The 19,773-nt window shown below is 47.8% G+C and overlaps 1 protein-coding gene across 5 annotated transcripts in view; it reads left to right on the top strand.

Moving 5' to 3' along the window:
- TMEM150C (transmembrane protein 150C) overlaps positions 1-18,842 on the top strand; it is a 27,764-nt gene extending 8,922 nt beyond the window's left edge. For 2 of the 5 annotated variants that reach the window (XM_077301051.1, XM_077301052.1), the window contains 7 exons: positions 6,824-6,905; positions 7,930-7,983; positions 8,792-8,824; positions 8,948-9,015; positions 10,634-10,761; positions 13,798-13,975; positions 15,060-18,842. In XM_077301051.1, the coding sequence (XP_077157166.1) occupies positions 6,826-6,905; positions 7,930-7,983; positions 8,792-8,824; positions 8,948-9,015; positions 10,634-10,761; positions 13,798-13,975; positions 15,060-15,268 (750 nt within the window). In that variant the 5' untranslated portion in view covers positions 6,824-6,825 and the 3' untranslated portion in view covers positions 15,269-18,842. Of the gene's footprint in view, positions 1-2,511; positions 2,593-2,678; positions 2,778-3,980; positions 4,111-6,823; positions 6,906-7,929; positions 7,984-8,791; positions 8,825-8,947; positions 9,016-10,633; positions 10,762-13,797; positions 13,976-15,059 lie in introns of all 5 variants that reach the window. The other 3 variants (XM_077301049.1, XM_077301048.1, XM_077301050.1) reach the window with 3 other exon arrangements.
- The last annotated feature ends 931 nt before the right edge of the window (positions 18,843-19,773 follow it).

Consider the following 19,773-nt stretch of genomic DNA (forward strand, 5'->3'; position numbering starts at 1 on the left):
TACTAGGAGAGTTCCCTTTGCACTGGCCTGAATCCCCGTTCCTCTCCCACATGCAGCCATTTGGATGACCTTGTGTTATACACAGTTCTCTCAGAGCTCTCTTGACCTCACCTCCCTCCTAGAGCACCTGTTGTGGAGAGAGAAGGGTAGGCGATTGTAAGCCGTCCCTGAGATTTCTTCAGGTAGTAAAAAGCGGGGTACAGAAAAGAGCTCTCTTCTTCACAATCTTCCCTACTTATCTTTTTCTCCACCCTCCCCTGCCTCTGAGGTTGAGGGTCACTCAGCTTCCACCCTCATAACACTGGCCTTGGAGATCAAGAGCTGCATTGCCCCTGATCTTCTAGACTTCACACACACGGGCCTCAGTTGACAGCAAACTATCTCCCAACCTCCAAGCCATGTCACCCCACACTCGCTTCAGAAACTGAGAGCCATGCCACTCCCAATTTCCAAGGCTCACTGAGCTAGGCACAACTCTAGGGTTTCAGACCTGGTCACAGCATCTGAAAGCTCCTCCAGTCCTGGAAAGCCCACCCGCGCCTCCCCAGGTCATCGGGGGTACCAGCATGGCCAACAGCTTTAAAGGGAAAGGTAAATGCATTGTCTGTGCCTTTTACTGCGGAGAGGAATATAAAAACACCCAGTGTGTTTTTAAAAACTTATCAGACTTTTCTGCCCCTTCTTGGGGCCACCCAAGAAAGCAGAAAAACCTGTTTAGGGTAACGTGCCTCCATCACAGGTGTGGGCACAGTTGGGAATGCGATCTATCAGCAATGCCAACCTACACAATCAGAGCCTTCCCAAAGCGATCTAACACAGGTCTACTCCGGAGTCTACTCAGGTCTGTTCAGCGGCGAGCGTGTTTAAGATTGTACTGCTAATTGCAGTGACACACGAGCATTTTATTACAAGGGATTTTCCCCATGTGTGCTCTGCGCAGGCATGCCCTCACATGACTGCTATCTAAGCCAGGGGTAGTCCAACTGCGGCCCTCCAGATGTCCATGGACTACAATTCCCAGGAGCCCCCTGCCAGCATTCGCTGGCAGGGAGCTCCTGGGAATTGTAGTCCATGGACATCTGGAGGGCCGCAGTTGGACTACCCCTGATCTAAGCAGTTACATAATTTATATTGTTCTGGACTGCCTTCTCCGTGCTCCTGCTTGTCCAGTATACCCCGGCAGTCTTGTAAAGCAAAAGGCCATGCTTGCTTCACGTATTTGACCAGTGAATGCTATTTGCACGAGCACTCGAAAGCTTGTTCCTCAAACGGACTGTCGTGGCCTCTCAGGTTTACAGAGCAGAGGAAAGCGGAATGCTCGATCTCTGCCACCCCTCCTTCCTAATCCGTGTAATCCTGTTGTAATAGGTGACTGTTGGCAGCTTAATGGAGCATGAGCCATTTGCTAGCTTAAGCAAGGTCCTCTGGGCCAATGACACAGGGCCAAAGACATCAGCATTCCTTGAGGGGAGGCATCGGCTGGGGGCCAGAAATCCTGGCAGGGCCCACTGATACTGACCCCCCCACACACACCTGTGCATCTCTACCTACACCTGCTTGCATGCCCTTCCTTTAGAACAGTGGCTCTCAGCCTTCCTAATGCTGTGACCCTTGAATACAGTTCCTCATGTTTGGTGACCCCCAACCATACAATTCTGCAAGGGTTCTTTCACAGAAATTAAACTGAAACTGGCCCATGGCGTGAAGATTTATTCGTCATGATTGTAAATTGTTTTTTTTCTGGGGTTTCTGAGTTCAGTTCTGCCTCTTGTCCCACCATGCCGATCTCGCTCTTTTCCGCTGCTCCAGACAGACGAACGGTCTTTCTCAATCTACCCCGCAAGGCTGTTGTGTGGATGACCCCCCCCCCCAGCCAAGCTGCTTGCCTTGCCTCGATCCCTGTGAAAGGATCGCTCGATCCCCAAAGGGGTCCCGACCCCCAGGTTTAGAACCACAGCTTTAGAATAATAATTGTTTAAAAATTATAACCTACCCTTACTCAAAGGCTTAGGGTGTGTAACGATGTACAGAGCCGTCAAGAATGGGCGGTATAAAAATCCAGGTAAATAAATAAATAAATAAATAATAAACAATATAATCATTAATCATCGTAAATATTTAAAAAAAATAAATTAGCTTACACTCCCGTTTAAAATAAAATCATTCCAAAGCTGCTGCTTGTCCTCTATAGAGATGGGTGATATAAAGATAGATTTGTGGTCAGGTGATAGTTTGACTGATGTTTTGAGCAGAGAATCCGGAATTTTGGTATTGTTTCTGGCATCAGCCGTAGGCCTGGCAAAAAAGCTCCATTTACAGGCCCCGGGGAACTGTCCTTGGTACCGCAGGGCCCTGATCTTTATGTGCAGAGCATTCTACCAGCTGGGGCCAGGGCTGAAAAGTCTCTGACTGAGGCCAGTTTATCATCTTTGTGTACAGGGATCACCACCATTGTCCTCTGCCAGGAAGATTTCCAGGCCCTCTTCCTCTTCCTCTGTCCCTTTCCCACAGCCTATGCAGCTCCAGAGAGCACCCAGCCCCCTGCTACCATGCCAGGTCCCATGGGCCCAGAAGGCATCCCACCCTATCTGAGTGAGTACACCCCAACAGAACAGAACGGGGGGCCCTGAATTCCTTCACTTATTTTATTTTTGTTTTGCTTGTATCCTGATTTCCAGACCCTTGCCTCCCCAAAACAGCTCTCATCAGTAGAGAGAGACAGGCCCTGCCTGCAGGATTTAAAAAATAAGTAAAAAGAGAAAGACACGCAAGGAAAGGTGAGTGGAAAGACAAAGCGGCTGGAATGTGTCTGCACATGGTTTGAATTGATCTCCCCAGGGGGCTAGGCCCAGGGGGGCAGTCATGTTGGTCTGCAGTAAGAGAACAGGATCTGAATCATGCCGTGCCTGAGAGATCAACAAGATTCCCAGGCTGTACTCTTTCCAAAGTCCAAACTTTTGTCAGCTTTGACTTTTGAAGAAGAGTTGGTCCTTATATGCCACTTTTCTCTACCCAAAGAAGTCTCAAAGCGGGTTACATTCGCCTTCCCTTCCTCTCCCCATCACAGACACCCTGTGAGGGAGGTGAGGCTGAGAGAGCCCTGATATTCCTGAAGAAGAAGAAGAGTTGGTTCTTATACGCCACTTTTCTCTACCCAAAGGAGTCTCAGAGTGGCTTACAAATGTTTTCCCTTTCCTCTCCCCACAACAGACCCCCTGTGAGGTAGATGAAGCTGAGAGAGCCCTGATATTACTGAAGAAGAAGAGTTGGTTCTTATACGCCACTTTTCTCTACCCAAAGGAGTCTCAAAGTGGCTTACAAATGTTTTCCTTTCCTCTCCCCACAACAGACACCCTGTGAGGTGGGTGAGGCTGAGAGAGCCCTGATATCACTGCTCGGTCAGAACAGTTTTATCAGTGCTGTGGGGAGCCCAAGGTCACCCAGCTGGCTGCATGTGGGGGAGCGCAGACTCAAACCCGGCTTGCCATATTAGAAGTCCGCCCTCCTAACCACTACACCAAGCTGGCTTTGAAAACTTCTGCCCTTGGGGTTTTATTGGTCTTTAAAGTGCTAATGGAAAATTGGGGCATGATGACCAATTCTTCTTCTAAGCCTCATTCACTCCAGGCAGCATCCCCAATAGTTGGCCACCTCAATGACAACTTGTTGTCTCCTTGGCCTTTTGGAGGTAGCCAATCAAAACAATCTTGCTGCAGTTGATTGACAGGGTCCGTGTCTCTGAGGCCTTCTGCTTGGGAGCTCAACACCTTTCTGGCTTACATGATCTTTCTTTCCACACTCCGCGAGACTCCCGTTAGTCTAAATGTGGGACACGGTGATAGGAAACCATTAGCACTCCCCCCCCCTCTCTGCAGACTAAACACCCCAGCACAGAACAAGAAAATTCTGGGGGGCGTTATGATTGTGAGACTTCCCAACCTAAAGGCACTTTTGTGATCTCCTGACCTGAATACACACAGATGGCTGAGACCCCTGGGAAAAAGAGGATGGCCAAGACGCAAGGCCACAAAGCAGCCCCTGAGGCACCAAAGGATCATGTGGAGCCGTCCCAATCTCCAACAAATAGACAACTGAGTCCGTGGCTTACATGTGAGTCCGTTCCACAACATAGGTTACAGCCCCTCTCTTGGGATAATTGTATCCACACCCTGATATGGGAGCTGCTTTTCTGTGGTTCTCTCTTATTGCGGTTCTGTAATGTTTAATTAGAGTCTCTTGTGGCGCAGAGTGGTAAGGCAGCAGACATGCAGTCTGAAAGCTCTGCCCATGAGGCTGGGAGTTCGATCCCAGCAGCCAGCTCAAGGTTGAGTCAGCCTTCCATCCTTCCGAGGTCGGTAAAATGAGTACTCAGCTTGCTGGGGGGTAAACACGGTAATGACTGGGGAAGGCACTGGCAAACCACCCCATATTGAGTCTGCCATGAAAACGCTAGAGGGCGTCACCCCAAGGGTCAGACTTGACCCAGTGCTTGCACAGGGGATACCTTTACCTTTAATGTTTAATTACAACAAAGCACCACATAGTTGTGTGCAGGTGCCACGCAGGTGGTTTATTGTCAGGGCCAGGTAGGGAAGCAAGACTTGTGCATCTAGCCCCACCCTTGTTCTTCCAGGTCTTTAAAAGTTACAACAGTGGAAAACTGTGTTCAGGGCCATGCGTCCATTGCATAAAGGACACTCCTGAGCAAGCCTGTGCTGGAGATCATGTCTCTTCATGCATTCTGGGAACTACTTGGAACTGGTTGATGCACTCATCCAGCGACAGTCGTATCTGTGCAATGGTTAGACAAGGAAACGTCTGACCTCTGGAACTTCTGGTTGCTCAAATGAAGTCCCTCCCCTTGTATGTAGGATCTGCAGCTCTAGGTTTGGAGATTCTTGGAGATTTGGAGCCTGAAGAGGGCAAAGTTTTGGGGGATGGAGGGATGTTATCAAGGTACAGTGCTATGGAATCCACCTTCCCAGCTACCCATCTTCTTCAGAGAAACTGATGTCTCAAAACCAGTTCTAATTCCTGGAATTTTCTAAGCCATCCCTGGAAGTTGAAAGGACGACAAAAGCTGATGGGTTGGCTTTTATTCAAAATATAAGCCAAAATGAGTTCTGGTATAACATTCTCTAGGCTGTTCCAGGAAGCTGGCAAACTTACTTGTAGGAATGTTCAGTAGTCACAGAAATTGGGCTTTGTGCATAATTACTGTATATATGCGATCAAATGGAGCTTGGTAAATAGGCCGAAGCTGGAAATATCCCTGGTTTTCCCTGGTTTTCTGTTGACTTGGAAGGCTATTTTCCACTGAGGAAGCTTTCCCCCTTCTCCTTGGGCACTGATGATCTTTTTTCCTCTCCTCTCCATATTAGTTATGAGAATGGGTCATCAGAGATGTCTTTTATAGGAACACTATTGCTGGTCCTGTCGCTCTTTCTCCTTTTGATTTTCACATTGCACGACTCTCCTTTTTGATTTATGCGGTTCTCTGGTCTTTTGAGGGTCACATGGAAGGGCAGCTGGCCAAACATGTGGGGTATAAATAAGTAAATAGGGAGTCAAGAATTTCTGCTGCTACCCAGCTCAGTTGTCAACCATCTGCTTTGTGGGTCTGTGGGATCCCCAAATAAAAGATCTCTGGGGAGGGCAAATGAAGTTCAGTGTTGATAAGGAGATGCACATGGGGGGTGGGGAGAAATCCTAATTTCAAGTATAGGCTAATGGGATCTGATACTAAGGGGAAAGATCTTGGGTTGTAGAGGACAGCTCAATGAAAGGTTCAACCCAGTTTGCGACAGCAGTGAAAAAGGGATTATTAGGAAAGGGACAGAGAGGGCTGCCTCCTGATTGGGGCTAAACTACCAGGACGGACCATTCATGGCTGTGAGCCATCTCCTATTGGGGTAAAATTTCTGAGGGGGGCAATTAGGTAGGGAGTAAGTTGCCTGCATGCAATTTGAGCTGATTGGCCCTCATTGGCAGAATGCAAATTGAACTGATTGGCCCTCATTTGCTGAGTGCGCGCGCGCTCTCTCTATTAGTGGCTGGGAGGACCAATCAGCTAGGGGATTGTCAATTTGAGCTTTATTATGTTTAGTGATAGTGATGACGATTTTATATGTTTATCAGGTGACATCACCATATATGGCAGGGATAATCAAACTGCGGCCCTCCAGATGTCCATGGACTACAATTCCCAGGAACCCCTGCCAGCATTCGCTGGCAGGGGCTCCTGGGAATTGTAGTCCATGGACATCTGGAGGGCTGCAGTTTGACTACCCCTGATATATGGTCATGTTGACCAACCTACCCCTCCCAAAACAGCCCATGATGGGCTTTGAGGGGTTGGGAAGGGGAGTGGCCCTGGGTGGGCGTGTACACAGCTATACTTCCCAAGCATATTCTGCACAACTATGCCACTTCTGAGCTTTCTTGAAACCTAAAGAATGTTTCAGCGGTTTCTTAATGATAAAAACATCGAGAAAGGCTGTACTAGACTTTACCTCTGATTTTTAAGGATGGATATTATAGGCACAAACACCCTGATTGCATAACTCTGTCTTGTCTGATCTTGTAAACTCAGCACACGGAATACTGGTTTGTACTTTGGTGGAGACCTCTACCAAAGTTCAGGGATGCTGCCCTCCAGGTCAAGGCACAGTTGTTGTGGGGAGAGGAGTGGGCAATTGTAAGCATCTTTGAGATGCTCTCGGGTAGTAAAAAAGCAGGGTACAAAAACAGCTCTTCTTCTTCTTCTCCTGTCTTGGGTTTGCACTTTGCTTTGTTTCACTGATGCTCTTTTTCTTTCTCCCAGGCATGGATGGGAAGAAATGCAGCGTATGGATGTTCTTACCTCTTGTACTGACACTGTTTACCTCAGCGGGGCTATGGATTGTGTAAGTGACACTGGGGATTTCTTTGGGGTTTTTAAAATAATTCCTGGAAAGAGAAGCTCTTCAGCGTCAAGGTGAGACAGCTCATTGCTGAAGGGACATGAGAACGGCTGATTTGTTTCTGGCTGCCTAAAAATGAAATTGGTACGAGGGTTGAATCTTGTGCTGAACTTTCTCTGGGATTGCACTATGTTAAATGTGCACTTTGGCAGGCTCATGAGTTTTTAAAGGTGAAGGTAAAGGTCTCCCCTGTGCAAGCACCGGGTCATGTCTGACCCTTGGGGTGACGCCCTCTAGCGTTTTCATGGCAGACTCAGTACAGGGTTAACCCAACTTGTAAGATACTAAGGGCTCTCATAGCAGCCTGGCCCAGGGTTGGGGAATTCATGCTCCAACTCTGTTGCTCTGCAGTGCCACCATTTCAGATGGCCAGAGAATATACTGCCGCATTTAGTTCAGACGGAATCGTATAACATGAGGCACCAACAAGGCCCTGCAAACCTCTGATTCTGGCTTGCTGATTTGGAGCCGCCTTGCTCAAATGCAAGTTGAGCTCCTCAGGGGCTGATTTCCTGTTGAACTTCCTCAGCTGAGCTATCTGCCTGTCTAGAGGCCACAAAACATGTCAGCCCCTTTCTTCTCCCATCCCAAGAACAAACAGGCAAACAAGGTAAAAAGGTAAAGGTATCCCCTGTGCAAGCACCGAGTCATGTCTGACCCTTGGGGTGACGCCCTCCAGCGTTTTCATGGCAGACTCAATACGGGGTGGTTTGCCAGTGCCTTCCCCAGTCATGACCGTTTACCCCCCAGCAAGCTGGGTACTCATTTTACCGACCTCGGAAGGATGGAAGGCTGAGTCAACCTTGAGCCGGCTGCTGGGATTGAACTCCCAGCCTCATGGGCAAAGCTTTCAGACGGCTGCCTTACCACTCTGCGCCACAAGAGGCAAACAAACAAACAAACAAAAATGGTGGTTGTGGTTTTTGTTTTTTTTTAATCCTCTGCTTCTCTATGTTTCCTTTGGCAGATATTTTATAGCTGTAGAAGACAACAAAATTTTACCACTAAATGTGAAAGAAAGGTAACGTACTTGAAAAGCTATTTTCTTATGACAAAGCCCTCATAATTCGATGCTGTGAGTACTTTGCAGCATCACTTTTATCAGGTTGTGTGTGATTGTTTGGAAAGGTGTTGGGAGCCTTATTCTGGAATTACTTTGCCTCAGGCTTAGAGTTCAGTCCTCCCAGGATGTGTTTCTGATAGGGCAGGGGTAGTCAGCCTGTGGTCCTCCAGATGTCCATGGACTACAATTCCCTCGAGCCCCTGCCAGCGTTTGAGAGCGGCGGTATATAATAAATATAAAAAATAAATAAATGATTCTGTGATAGCCTGTTTTATTTTTGCAGTCTGCTACTAGTGCCATGGTTTTTTAAATCAGGGAAGGACATTGCAACTTTAAAATTGGCCAGCCCAGGGGTCCCCAGCCATGGCACCCCCCAACACATTTCCTGATGCCCGCCAAGTGCCTTTAGAAAGTGGGGGAACCAGGTAAGGTCTCCACCAAACAAGGCTTCTGGATGGCCAGTGGGAGATTTTATTGGCTATGCTGATTTTTATAAACAGTCCTTTAGCAGCGGCAGCTGGCACTGCACAAGGATCTTCACTGGGTGACTGAAGGTGAGCTGTGGCAGCCATTTTGGGTCTTGCTCCACTTCCTGCGGCAGCCATTTTGGGGCTGTACCCCCACCACATTGACAGGATTCTAATGGTGCCGGTGGGCTCAAAAAGTGTTGGGGACCCCTAGGCTAGAAAATAATTGGCATTGAGCCATGAGCTCTATAACGTCATGTGACAGGCTTTGCCATTTTTTCCCTCCCAATTTCCCCTAGGAAACCAGGTCCCCCGAAGCCGCCTTATATAAGGTAAGGTGGTTGCTTTCTTCTTCTTCAACAAGGCCCGTTCCTTATCAACGGGCTTCCGTTGACTGATTTAATCTTTGTTGCAGCTTTATGAGAGGTACAATAATGCACATTATATTTTTGAAGTATTGCAGGTGACGCCCCTCCTGCAAGCTGTGTCTTTAGCCAAGTCATGAACATGGCAGCATTTCTAGGTAGGAGATGCATGAAGAGCGCCTGGTTTCTTTCTTTCTCTCTGTCTCTCTTCTAATTTCTGTCCCGGTATATTCAGACTTTGTCCAGTAAACATCCAAGATCATACACCGGAGAGTCAACAAGGTGTAGATACTGTCGCCTAGTTCTCACAGTAGAATTAAATCTTTGTTTGAGCAGCTTAACTTCAGACCGCAGGTATGGCCTCGCGCCTCACCACACGAAAAGACACACTTCATGTAGACATATGAGGAAAGGCTGAAAGATCTTGGTTTGTTTAGCCTGGAGAGAAGGCGACTAAACGGTGATATGATGGCCATCACCAAGTAGTTGAAGGGCTGTCACATAGAGCAAGGGTAGTCAACCTGTGGTCCTCCAGATGTTCATGGACTACAATTCCCATGAGCTCCTGCCAGCAAATGCTGGCAGGGGCTCATGGGAATTGTAGTCCATGGATATCTGGAAGACCACACGTTGACTACCCCTGACATAGAGGATGGAGCAGAGTTGTTTTCTGTTGCCCCAGAGCGTTTGACCAGAAGCAAAGGGTTGAAATTAATTCAAACAAAATTTCAGCTAAACACATGGAAGAATTTCCTGATAGAGCGGTTCCTCAGTGGAACAGGCTTCCTCAGGAGGTGGTGATTTCTCCTTCCTTGGAAGTTTCTCCTTCCTTGGAACGCTGATTCTGTGAATTTAGGCAGATTGAAGAAGGTGGGCAACAGGGACTGTGTCAGAGCTTGGCTCTTGTGGCTCTTTCTTGCATGGCCAGGGAAATGCTGCTCACCACTTTGGGGTCAGAAGGTGAATTTCCTCCAGGCCAGACTGGCTATGGATTCTGGTTTGTTATTTTTTGTGGTGGGGGGCATCATTTGGGGCCTCCTGAGTCATCTAGTCCAACCCCCTGCAGAATGCAGGAAATCCACAACTACCTGGCCACCACAGTGACCTGAATGCCATGCCAAGATGCCAGGACTGGAAGGGGAGGTGGAAGAACTCTGAGAACGGCCTCCCCCTCCCCCCAGGACCTACAAAGGCTGCAGGCAGCTGTTAGGGAACTCACCAGCAGGGGCAGCTCTCAAAGAGCAGGAATCTGCAGCCTCCAAGCCTCAAAGGGAAGTGGAAGGAGGGGGGAGTGGGAGATGGAAGGTGATTAGCTGGCTGCTGGAGGAGAAGGCACTCTGGGGCAGGACTCCCCTCACTGGCAGTCTTCAAGCAAAGGTTGGATACACACTTTTCTTGGATGCTTTAGGATGCTTTGGGCTGATCCTGTGTAGAGCAGGGGGTTGGACTAGATGGCCTGTATGGCCCCTTCCAACTCTATGATTCTATGACAGCTGCCGTGAGTGGGTGTTGGCACTTAAGCCATGAGACATGCTCCTCCTCCTAGACCCTAGCAGAAATATATAGTGGAATAGAAGATTTTGAAAATAAACCATGCAGAGAATATTTTGGACTTTGAATACTTTCATTAGCCAGCCTACAGATTTCCTTCCTTTTCTTCAGCTTGATACTTGACCGGCAGCAGACAGTAAAGTGCGCTTTATTAAATCGAGCGTGTAGGCCTCAGTTTGGATTTATAATTGCAGTGATATGTGTGGCTTTCTTTTCTTTGCTTAGCACTCGTGGTGGCTGTCCTCCGCTTTATTCAGCTAAAGCCAAAGGTCCTGAACCCCTGGCTCAATGTGAGCGGCCTGGTGGCGTTATGCTTGGCCTCCTTCGGAATGACCCTCCTTGGCAACTTTCAGGTACTTGCCTCTCTCTCCCTTCCATGTTGATTAAGTGCATGAGCACATATGTGCATTAAGCTGCACATGAACACATATGTGCATGAATTAGACCTCTGGCCCATCAAGGTCAGTATTGTTCACTCAGACTGGCAGTGGCTTTCCAGGGTCTCAGGCAGATGTCTTCCCACCTCACCCTACAGCCTGGCGCTTTTAACTGGAGATGCTGGAGATTAAACCTGGCATCTTCTGCATGCCAAGCAGATGTTCTACCCCTGAGCCACAGCCTTTCCCTGTGATTATGTCCCTCCTTGATCAATCTGCACATAAATTGCATAAATTACAGCTGGCTGCCCTGTACGTTAGACCAGGGGTAGTCAACCTGTGGTCCTCCAGATGTCCATGGACTACCATTCCCAGGATCCCCTGCCAGCGTTTGCTGGCATGGACATCTGGAGGACCACAGGTTGACTACCTCTGCATTAGACCACAAAGTCCACTAGTCTGGGCTGATTCTTGTTCCTGAGATCCTTTAAGCTGGAGATGCCGGGGCTAGAACTTGGAATCTTGTGCGTCGTTGTTGTTGTTGTTGTTATAATAATCATTATCAGATTGCAATTCATATTATTATTATTAATATTATTATTAATAATAATAATAGTTATTTTCTGCTCTCTCATGTGACCCAGGGCGGTGTTATCTACTGGTGTTATCCTAAACAGAGTTTCATGCTGCCATTTTCCATTTGGCCACATGAGGGCTGCTTCCACGAACCTTCGCAAGGGTTGCTTTATCCTTGTGTGCAAATAGAGAGTTTATCTTCAAAGTGATAGTATGTTCCAGAGCTCCATTTTGGAAACTGCTGCACAGGGAGGGAGGGAAGGAATTTTCTGCACCAAATCCTCTTTCACAGGCAGCTCAGTGGAAATGTATACATTTCTGTCCCTGGAAGTTTTGACTGAGCTGCTGATTCAAGGAGGGAAACCATGGCAGGGTAATAAATGTTGGGTTGAATATCAGAAATCAGTTGCTGAAATACCTTGATGCAGCGTCGAGCCACTGCTCTGCACTGCATGAGAGGTGGCCTCCATGTGAAGCCTGCTGGGTGACCTTGAGCTTGTCACAGTTCTCCCAGAGCTCAGCCCGACCTACCTCCTAAAATGCCTATTGTGGGGAGAGGAAGGGAAGGGAATGGAAAGCTGCTTTGAGACTCCTTAGGATAGAGAAAAGCGAGGTATAAGTGTCTTCTCTTCTTCTGAGATTGACCTGCTCTGTGACTTCCAAACAGGTTGTCTGGTGTCAGAAAATCTGGACTCTTCAGAGTCGCTATTCTGGGCAGTGGTGGCGTTTCTATCACCCTTGAGTTCATGGGATAAAAGGGAGTTGAACAAAGAAATACTCCCCCCCCCAAAAAAAAAATTCTTGGTGGTAATTGTCCCTCCCCCCCACATCTCTTTATCTTTGTTTCCGTCAGGCTAATCCCTGTGCATTTCAAATTTTAGTATTAGAAGCCGGCATTCTGAGCAGTTTCCCATTTTTTAAAAAAAGCACGCTGCTAACCATTCAGACTGCAAAATCACCTGAAATGCATGTTTATTGTATTTTTACCGGTTTTGCTGTAATTGAACCCAAAATCCAATTTGTGCTTAAACTGTGGGACAAAAAGAATATCAAACAAACGCCAGATAAATCCTGATGGAAATCCAAAAGCTAGACAGGGCACTGGAAGGGTCTATCTGTGGTTAAGAGCCCAGCACTAATGCTTTGAATAATAATATTAATAATAATTAAAATAATTTTACTGTTAAGTAGAATAATATGCCAAAATCAGCAACTGCATGCAAATATGTGCTGCATTTGTATAATATATGCTGATTTCTGTTTGTTTTAGCACAGAATGGTTTTGGGGAGGGAAAAGCATGGAAAATTTCCTCCCATTTCAATGTTTCTAATGTCAGAGTCTTGGATCATGTCTTCAAAAGAGTTACTTTGGGATAGTCAACAGCAAGCTTTCTCAACTGGGGTTTTAATATTTGTTTTACATTTTTGAAAAATGTATCAGGTGGTATGACCATTTATGGTCATGACCACCTGCTCCCCCCCCCTTCCTAAAATGGCCAATGATGGGCCTGGAGGGGGTGGGGAGGGGAGGGGCCTTGACTGTGAGTCCAGAGAGGTAAGTGCTCTCATTTTGACTTAACTGTGGGGTGGGGGGTGGGGGGCAGACAGAGCAGCATAGATCTGCCCCAGCCCCGTTCCTGGCCCAATACTGACATCCCTTCCAGGGGTTCCTCGAAGCCTGGGTTTCTCAGTGGGAAAATGTTAAGAAAGGCTGGGCTAGAGGCACCAGTGGTCCATGAGGTGTCCCATTTCCTTTCTGATGCCTGGCCACTGTGGTCTTTGCTGGAATAAAATTAACGTGTGGCCAATCATTCATGAGTGCTATTGGCAGATATACATCTTAAGGTCTGTGTGGCTAACAATTGCAATGGAACAACAGTGCTACGCACACACACTCACACTCACACACACACACAGAGGGTGGGAGAGGGAGAGAGTAAGCAAGAGCCACTGCCTTAGCTTCCTATTTCTACTGGTTACCTGCCATGGTTAGGTAATACATTCCTCTTACTGAGCCTGACTTCCCTCCTGCCCAAAAAAAAAGCAGGGCCTGGATAATGCTAACGTCAGAGGCCTACTGCCTCTAGGCTGGTGAGGGACAGAGATGCCTCCGTAACAAGGGATTAGAAATCCTGTGGGTTTACGAGAGAACAGCGTGTCTTTGCAGAGGTACGGCGACTTGTTAGCACCTGCTCCTCTGTTCTCTGTGCGTGATGACCTGGATTTAGGAATGGGACTGTAAAGTAAGCTTTTTCTACAACTTATCTTAAGACATGGAGTGCCCCGTTGGCAGCCTAGAGGTGTCATTTGATGTTATGATGACATCCAGTGCAACGTGTGACTGGTGTCCCACCAGGCTTGGGGTCCAGGAGGATGAAGCTGATCAGAAGAGAATGCTAGGAACCATCGTGGCTGAAGTTCTCTTTTCTTTTGCAGCTTTCCAACGATGAGGAAATCCATAATGTCGGCACGTCCTTGACCTTTGGGTTTGGTACCCTGGCCTGCTGGATTCAGTCTGCGTTGACACTCAAAATAAACTTGAAGAACGAAGGCAGGAAAGCAGGAATCCCCCGGGTCGTCTTGTCTGCAGCAATAACCCTCTGCGTAGTCCTTTGTATCCTTTCAGAATCCACATGTTTCCCCCCCAAATCTGAACAATCAGTTTCAAGGGTGGACTTTTAAAATACACGCCAGGTGATATTTGGATCTTCCAGCTAGGTTCAAGTTCAGTGGTCCCTTAAGACAGGGGTAGTCAACCTGTGGTCCTCCAGATGTCCATGGACTACAATTCCCATGAGCCCCCACCAGCATTTTCTGACAGGGGCTCATGGGAATTGTAGTTCATGGACATCTGGAGGACCACAGGTTGACTACCCCTGTCTTAAGGGACCAACGAGATTTTGGGGAAATAAGTTTTCAAGAGTCAAAGCAGGAATTCAAACCTGGGTTTCCCGGATCCTAATTTGACACTTTAACCACTACACTGTACTGTTATCCCATCATGCTGATATTCTGTCAAGGAGCTCAGGGCAAAATCCAGTTCTCCCCTATCCCTACAACAACCTTGTGAAGTAGCATATGCTGACAGAGTGAACTTCACAGATGCGTGAAGATTTGCACCCCCCTGGGTCCTTCTAATTCTCGCCTGACATTCTGACCACTGATCCCACCTGCTTGACAGGTGAAGAGTTATGTCGGCCCTGCATCGTTGGAACGGCACATGCTTTCTCGTGATCGGTGTCCACTCTGGTGTGTTTTGATTTTCTGTTCGTTACCGCCAGATTTCCCCTCTTTGTCGGACCTGCTTGAGCTTCCAACATTTTACATCTTTACGGGACTCGTTTTCTACTGAATTCATTCATTTAAAGTATTTCTAACCCACCACCGTCCATTAAAACAATAAAACATTTGGTTCACGTATAAAACATTTGATTCACACATAAGAAAGGCTGCATCTACCTGACAACCATGCTTATTCCGCTGTTGCTGCAAAAGCAAAGGCCTTTGCAACATAGTACAGGGGGTTGGACTAGATGACCCATGAGGTCCCTTCCATCTCTATGATTCTATGATTCTGTGAGCATACACATAGTAGTTCCCCTCCGTCTTCCTTTCCCGTGCCCGGTGGGACCTGGTGCCATTCTGCTGTCTGTGCATTCGTGCTTCCCTGCGTGTCTTCCTTGATCCCACCTCTCCAGATTTCATCCTGATGGGGCAGAAGTTCCACATGCACGCGTCACGGATACAGTGGGGCATGGTGATGTGCTTCCTCTGCTACTTCGGCACCTTCGCGGTGGAGTTCAGGCACTACCGGTTTGAGATCATTTGCTCCGAGTACCAAGAGAACTTCCTCAGCTTCTCGGAAAGCCTGTCCGAAGCATCCGAGTATCAAACGGATCAGGTGTGACCAGGCCTCTCCCTTCCTTCCCCCCACCCCCGCAACGCTGGGCGTGTGCAGTCCCATGACTCTACTCACAGCTCCATGTCACACACACCTTTTGTTTTTAACGCCTAATGTTCCACGCCTGTAGGCACTGGCGAATTGGCAGAAAGTTCATTGGAGGGGGGAGGATTAGGTCTACGAGATGTAGAGTGGCTGCCACTCTGTGTCCCTTTGCTCTTCCCTCCTCCTGCAGCATAGCAAGACAGGAAAGAGAGATGGAGCGCTCCCCCGACAGTGTGAGGAACGATCAGAGGTTTAGGAGTTGTGCGGAACGGAGGGAGGACTCTTGTAAATTCTTCAGTGAACTTAGACTGGAGTCCCGTAGAACCTTAGACACCAACAAGAATTAGGGGTGGGGGTTTAAGCTGGAGAAGGCAGATTCCACGGACAGCAAAAGTCACAAACAAGGACATACTGGAACGCATAAAGCCTGACCGATCACTGGGAGGCCAAACCATGAAACTGCAGCTCAATTACTTTGGCCGTATCATGCGGTCCAGCTCCATGGAGAAAGCAGTTGTGCTAGGATTGGTCCACGGTAAAAGGAAACCAGGCCGACAAAGAACACGACGGTTAGACACGATCAAAATGGACACCGGCCAGAGCAATATTCAACTAAAAGAAGCGGCGCAAGATCGAAAGACGTGGAGACTGTGGAGCCATAGGATTGCCAAGAGCTGGACATGACTGAATAGCTAATGTCGTCCTCGTCCTCAAGCTTTCAAGAGTCAAAGCTTCTTAGGACAGGGCTTTGGCTCTTGAAAGCCCATACCCTCAAAATCTTGTGGGTCTCTCGGGCTGCTGGACTGAAGTCTAGGTGTTCTTGCTGCAGACCGACAGGCAGCCCTCTGATGCCGTCATCTTTGGTGAACCCGAAACACGTTTTAGAGCATCGGCGATCTAGAAGAGATCACCTGGGCTGCTGCTCTTTTTGAGGCTGTCTTCGCATTCACTTCTTCAGCTCCCCAGTGCAGCGTAAGAAGTAAGAAATGCACCTGTAGCAAAAAGCCAGGCACAGGAGCCGTCTCTTCCTCCTCGACCGTTTCTGCACTGGGAACTTCCTTGCCCTGGCTCCCATGTGGGAGCATAAATCTAGGGAGGGTTAGGTGCACTGGGCCAAATGTTCCCCCGTGCAGGAGGAACCTGCCCCGACTCAAACTCCAGCCTGCAACCTAGCATGATGCCTCCAGTGCGGAAACAGTCTTGCCCGCAATTGGAAGGAATTCGGCCACGCACCGTGCATATCCTGAGCCAGTCCAAGCAGCCCAGTGCAGATTCAGCCCTGCTCAGGTGAGCCATGTTTGAGCCCAGTAGCCCTTAAAAGACCAATGAGATTGCCACGTATAAGCTTCGGAGAGTCAAAGCTCCCTTCCTTCGTTAGGTATCCCTAGAAATCTTGCTGGCCTCCAAGGTGCTACTGGGCTTGAACCTTGCCCTTTTATTACAGACCATTACAGCTGTCCACTGAAAGCTGCTCAGGTGGATGATTCCACCAGCCACTCAACCACTTGCTGTCGTTCCATTGGCTACAAGGGCTTGGGTGGGAGGAACGGAATGCTCTCAGCTCTCGTGCATCTTTAGAATAAGCATGTCTGTGATTCCACGTTGGCTAACCCAAACGTTCTTTGGCCAAAAGGCGACAGACCCTCTCCTTTACACATGCGCATGCGTTTTCAACATGCGCATTCAAGTGGCAGGATCCGGCATCGAGCCGATCCCGATCGTAAATTTTGGCCAGGTCACTAGGACGGATACTTGTCAGGACCAGGAGACTTCTGTCACTGGTTACGGGTCTTCCACTCCGGGTTTAGAGGGTGTTTCCTTGATACTGTTCGTGGTCCTTTAGTATCAGCCTTTCCTCCAGAAATTAAGCAGGCTGCATCCTTCCAGCCTCCGTCCCAGGGAAAGCTTAGCAGGCTAAACATCTGCATTTCAGACTGCTGTAAATGACCGAAAAAGGGACAGGCAGTATGAAAACAAAAGTGGTCATTCTCTGATTCCTAACATGAAAGGTAGTTCTTGTGCTGCTAATAATTGCACAACAAGGAGACAGTTGGTAGGTGGGGCAGCTGGACTTCCTCCTATGTTCCCCTCCCCCTTGAATTAAGGATTACCCAGTGCTCTTGTCACCCACAGGTGGTCATAATGATCTCTGCCTGGTTTGCAAGGAAGGAATCGATGCCTCTTTTGGTTCTAACAGTCTTGCTTGCTACAGGCCTCAAGAGCAGTTTTCAGGATGCTAAAATGCTTCTAAAAACAGCTGCGGGTTAAGGGCTACCAGCATTTTAACTCGCCCTTGATCTGCAGACGTTAGCAGACAGGAAACCTGATGGCCTCTCCTGTGCAATAAACTTCTACGAAGATCTTCATATCCAACAGCTATTACATGTGTAGTGCAGGACTGGGGCTGCCGAATGACCTGGGGAAGCCCTGATCTGCTCTTGTGGCATTAGTTATAGCTTGCAATTCAGGAATCAGCTAGACACTCTTTTCACAGCCTGGGAGATTGACACCCTGCCCTGTTAGAAGGACGAAGAGTTGGCTTTAATGCCCTGCATTTCACTGCCCAAAGGAGTCTCAAAGTGGCTTACAGTCACCTTCCCTTCTTCTCTCCACAACAAACCCTCCCTTTGAGGTAGGTGAGGTTGACAGAGCTCTGAGACAACTGCGCCTGCCCCAGCTGGCTGCACATGGAGGAGGAGTGGGGAATCCAGATTGGAAACCACCACCATTAACACCACCAAGCTGGCTCCCAGCATCAACACCTCAAGCTGCAATTAGGTGCAAGTGCCCACTGAGAAGGTGGCAACCATCCCTTGAGGGCCAAAGAAAAAGGTGGATTCCCTTTTTGCAGTCATAGATTTTTGGAACTAGAGACCTGAAAGAGAGATCGAAAAGAGATCAGGTAGAGAGCTACAGGTGAAGGTGAGTCAGTGCTACATTGTTCTTTTCTCTTGTTGCAAGTAAGTGTGGGTAAAGGAGTTATATTACAATTTCAGGCTTAATAATACTGACAGACTTGTCAAAATTGACAGTATTTGGACATGTTTACTTTGAGTTAAAGCCTGCTCAGGATACAAAATATTTGGTGACAGAAAAACTGGGTAGAAATATGTAAATAGGTATGGGGGGGGTGGTTTCTCAGGAGAGAACTGGGCTCCCCAGAGTGGACCCAATCCTAGGATCTTCTATGCATGGTTATGGAGGTAAACGTGGAAGAAACACTGGAACAGAAACACACACACGTAGCCAAAATAGTAGTTTTCCGTTCCAATTACTGTAAATAGTCCACTGTGAGATTTTTTTTTTGAAAAATAAATGTTTACACTGTTATCATTTTATATTTCAGTTTATTAGACCAAAAAGGGAAAATCAGTTTGTGAAAGGGTCCCTCCAATCCCAATATGCACCCTGATCAAAAATGAAAGCTTTTTGGTGATATATTGTACATTTCTTATGGCACATTTCAGAACAACCGGGCAATGATGGATAACTGTATACTGCAACATGACCACTAAATAAAGTTCTTTTATGGAGAGACGTTTTATGGAGCATTTTGTTTCAACATATGAAGAAAGGTTGGGGGAGCTTGGTCTGTTTAGCCTAGAGAGGAGACGACTGAGAGGGGATCTGATAATCATCTTCAAGTATTTAAAAGGGTGCCATATAGAGGATGGAGCAGAATTGTTCTCTCTTGGCCCAGAGGGACAGACCAGAACGAATGGGATGAAATTAATTCAAAAGAAATTCCATCTAAACATCTGGAAGAAGTTCCTGACAGTCAGAGCGGTTTCTCAGTGGAACAGGCTTCCTCGGGAGGTGGTGGGTTTTCCATCTTTGGAAATTTTTAAACAGAGGCTGGAGAGCCATCTGACGGAGAAGCTGATTCTGTGAAGGTTCAAGGGGGTGGCAAGTTAACAGTAGATGAGCGATTGGGATGTGAGTATCCTGCATAGTGCAGGGGGTTGGACTAGATGACCCATGAGGTCCCTTCCAACTCTGTTATTCTATGATTCTAGCCACGAGCCAGAGGGCTGGATGCAATCAAGAACCACACTTGGATTTGTGGCATGCTCACAAGCAGAGTATGACACCTGGGTGGGTGGGAGATACACTGCTGAGTAGCAGGGTGTGTGAACTTGTGGTTTGTAAGCTAAATATGAACAGACAGTGTGATGTGGCAATGAAGGCGAATGCAGCCTTGGGATGTATCAACAGAGGCATCACATCAAAATAGTCATTATCCTGTTGTGTACCAATTGGTCCGACTACATCTGGAGTGCTGTGTGCAGTTTTGGAGGCCTCACTTCCAAAAAGGATGTGGACCAAATTAAGGGAGTTCAGGGGAGAGTGGTGATGATCCAGGGCCTGGGGACCAAACACTATAAGGAAAGGCTGAGGGATTTGGGAATGTTCAGCCTGGAGAAGAGGTGGGGACAATGAAGGCTTCTGTATCGGTATCTATCTAC

Source organism: Paroedura picta, chromosome 10 (assembly GCF_049243985.1).
Source record: "Paroedura picta isolate Pp20150507F chromosome 10, Ppicta_v3.0, whole genome shotgun sequence".
NCBI classification, from domain to species: domain Eukaryota; kingdom Metazoa; phylum Chordata; class Lepidosauria; order Squamata; family Gekkonidae; genus Paroedura; species Paroedura picta.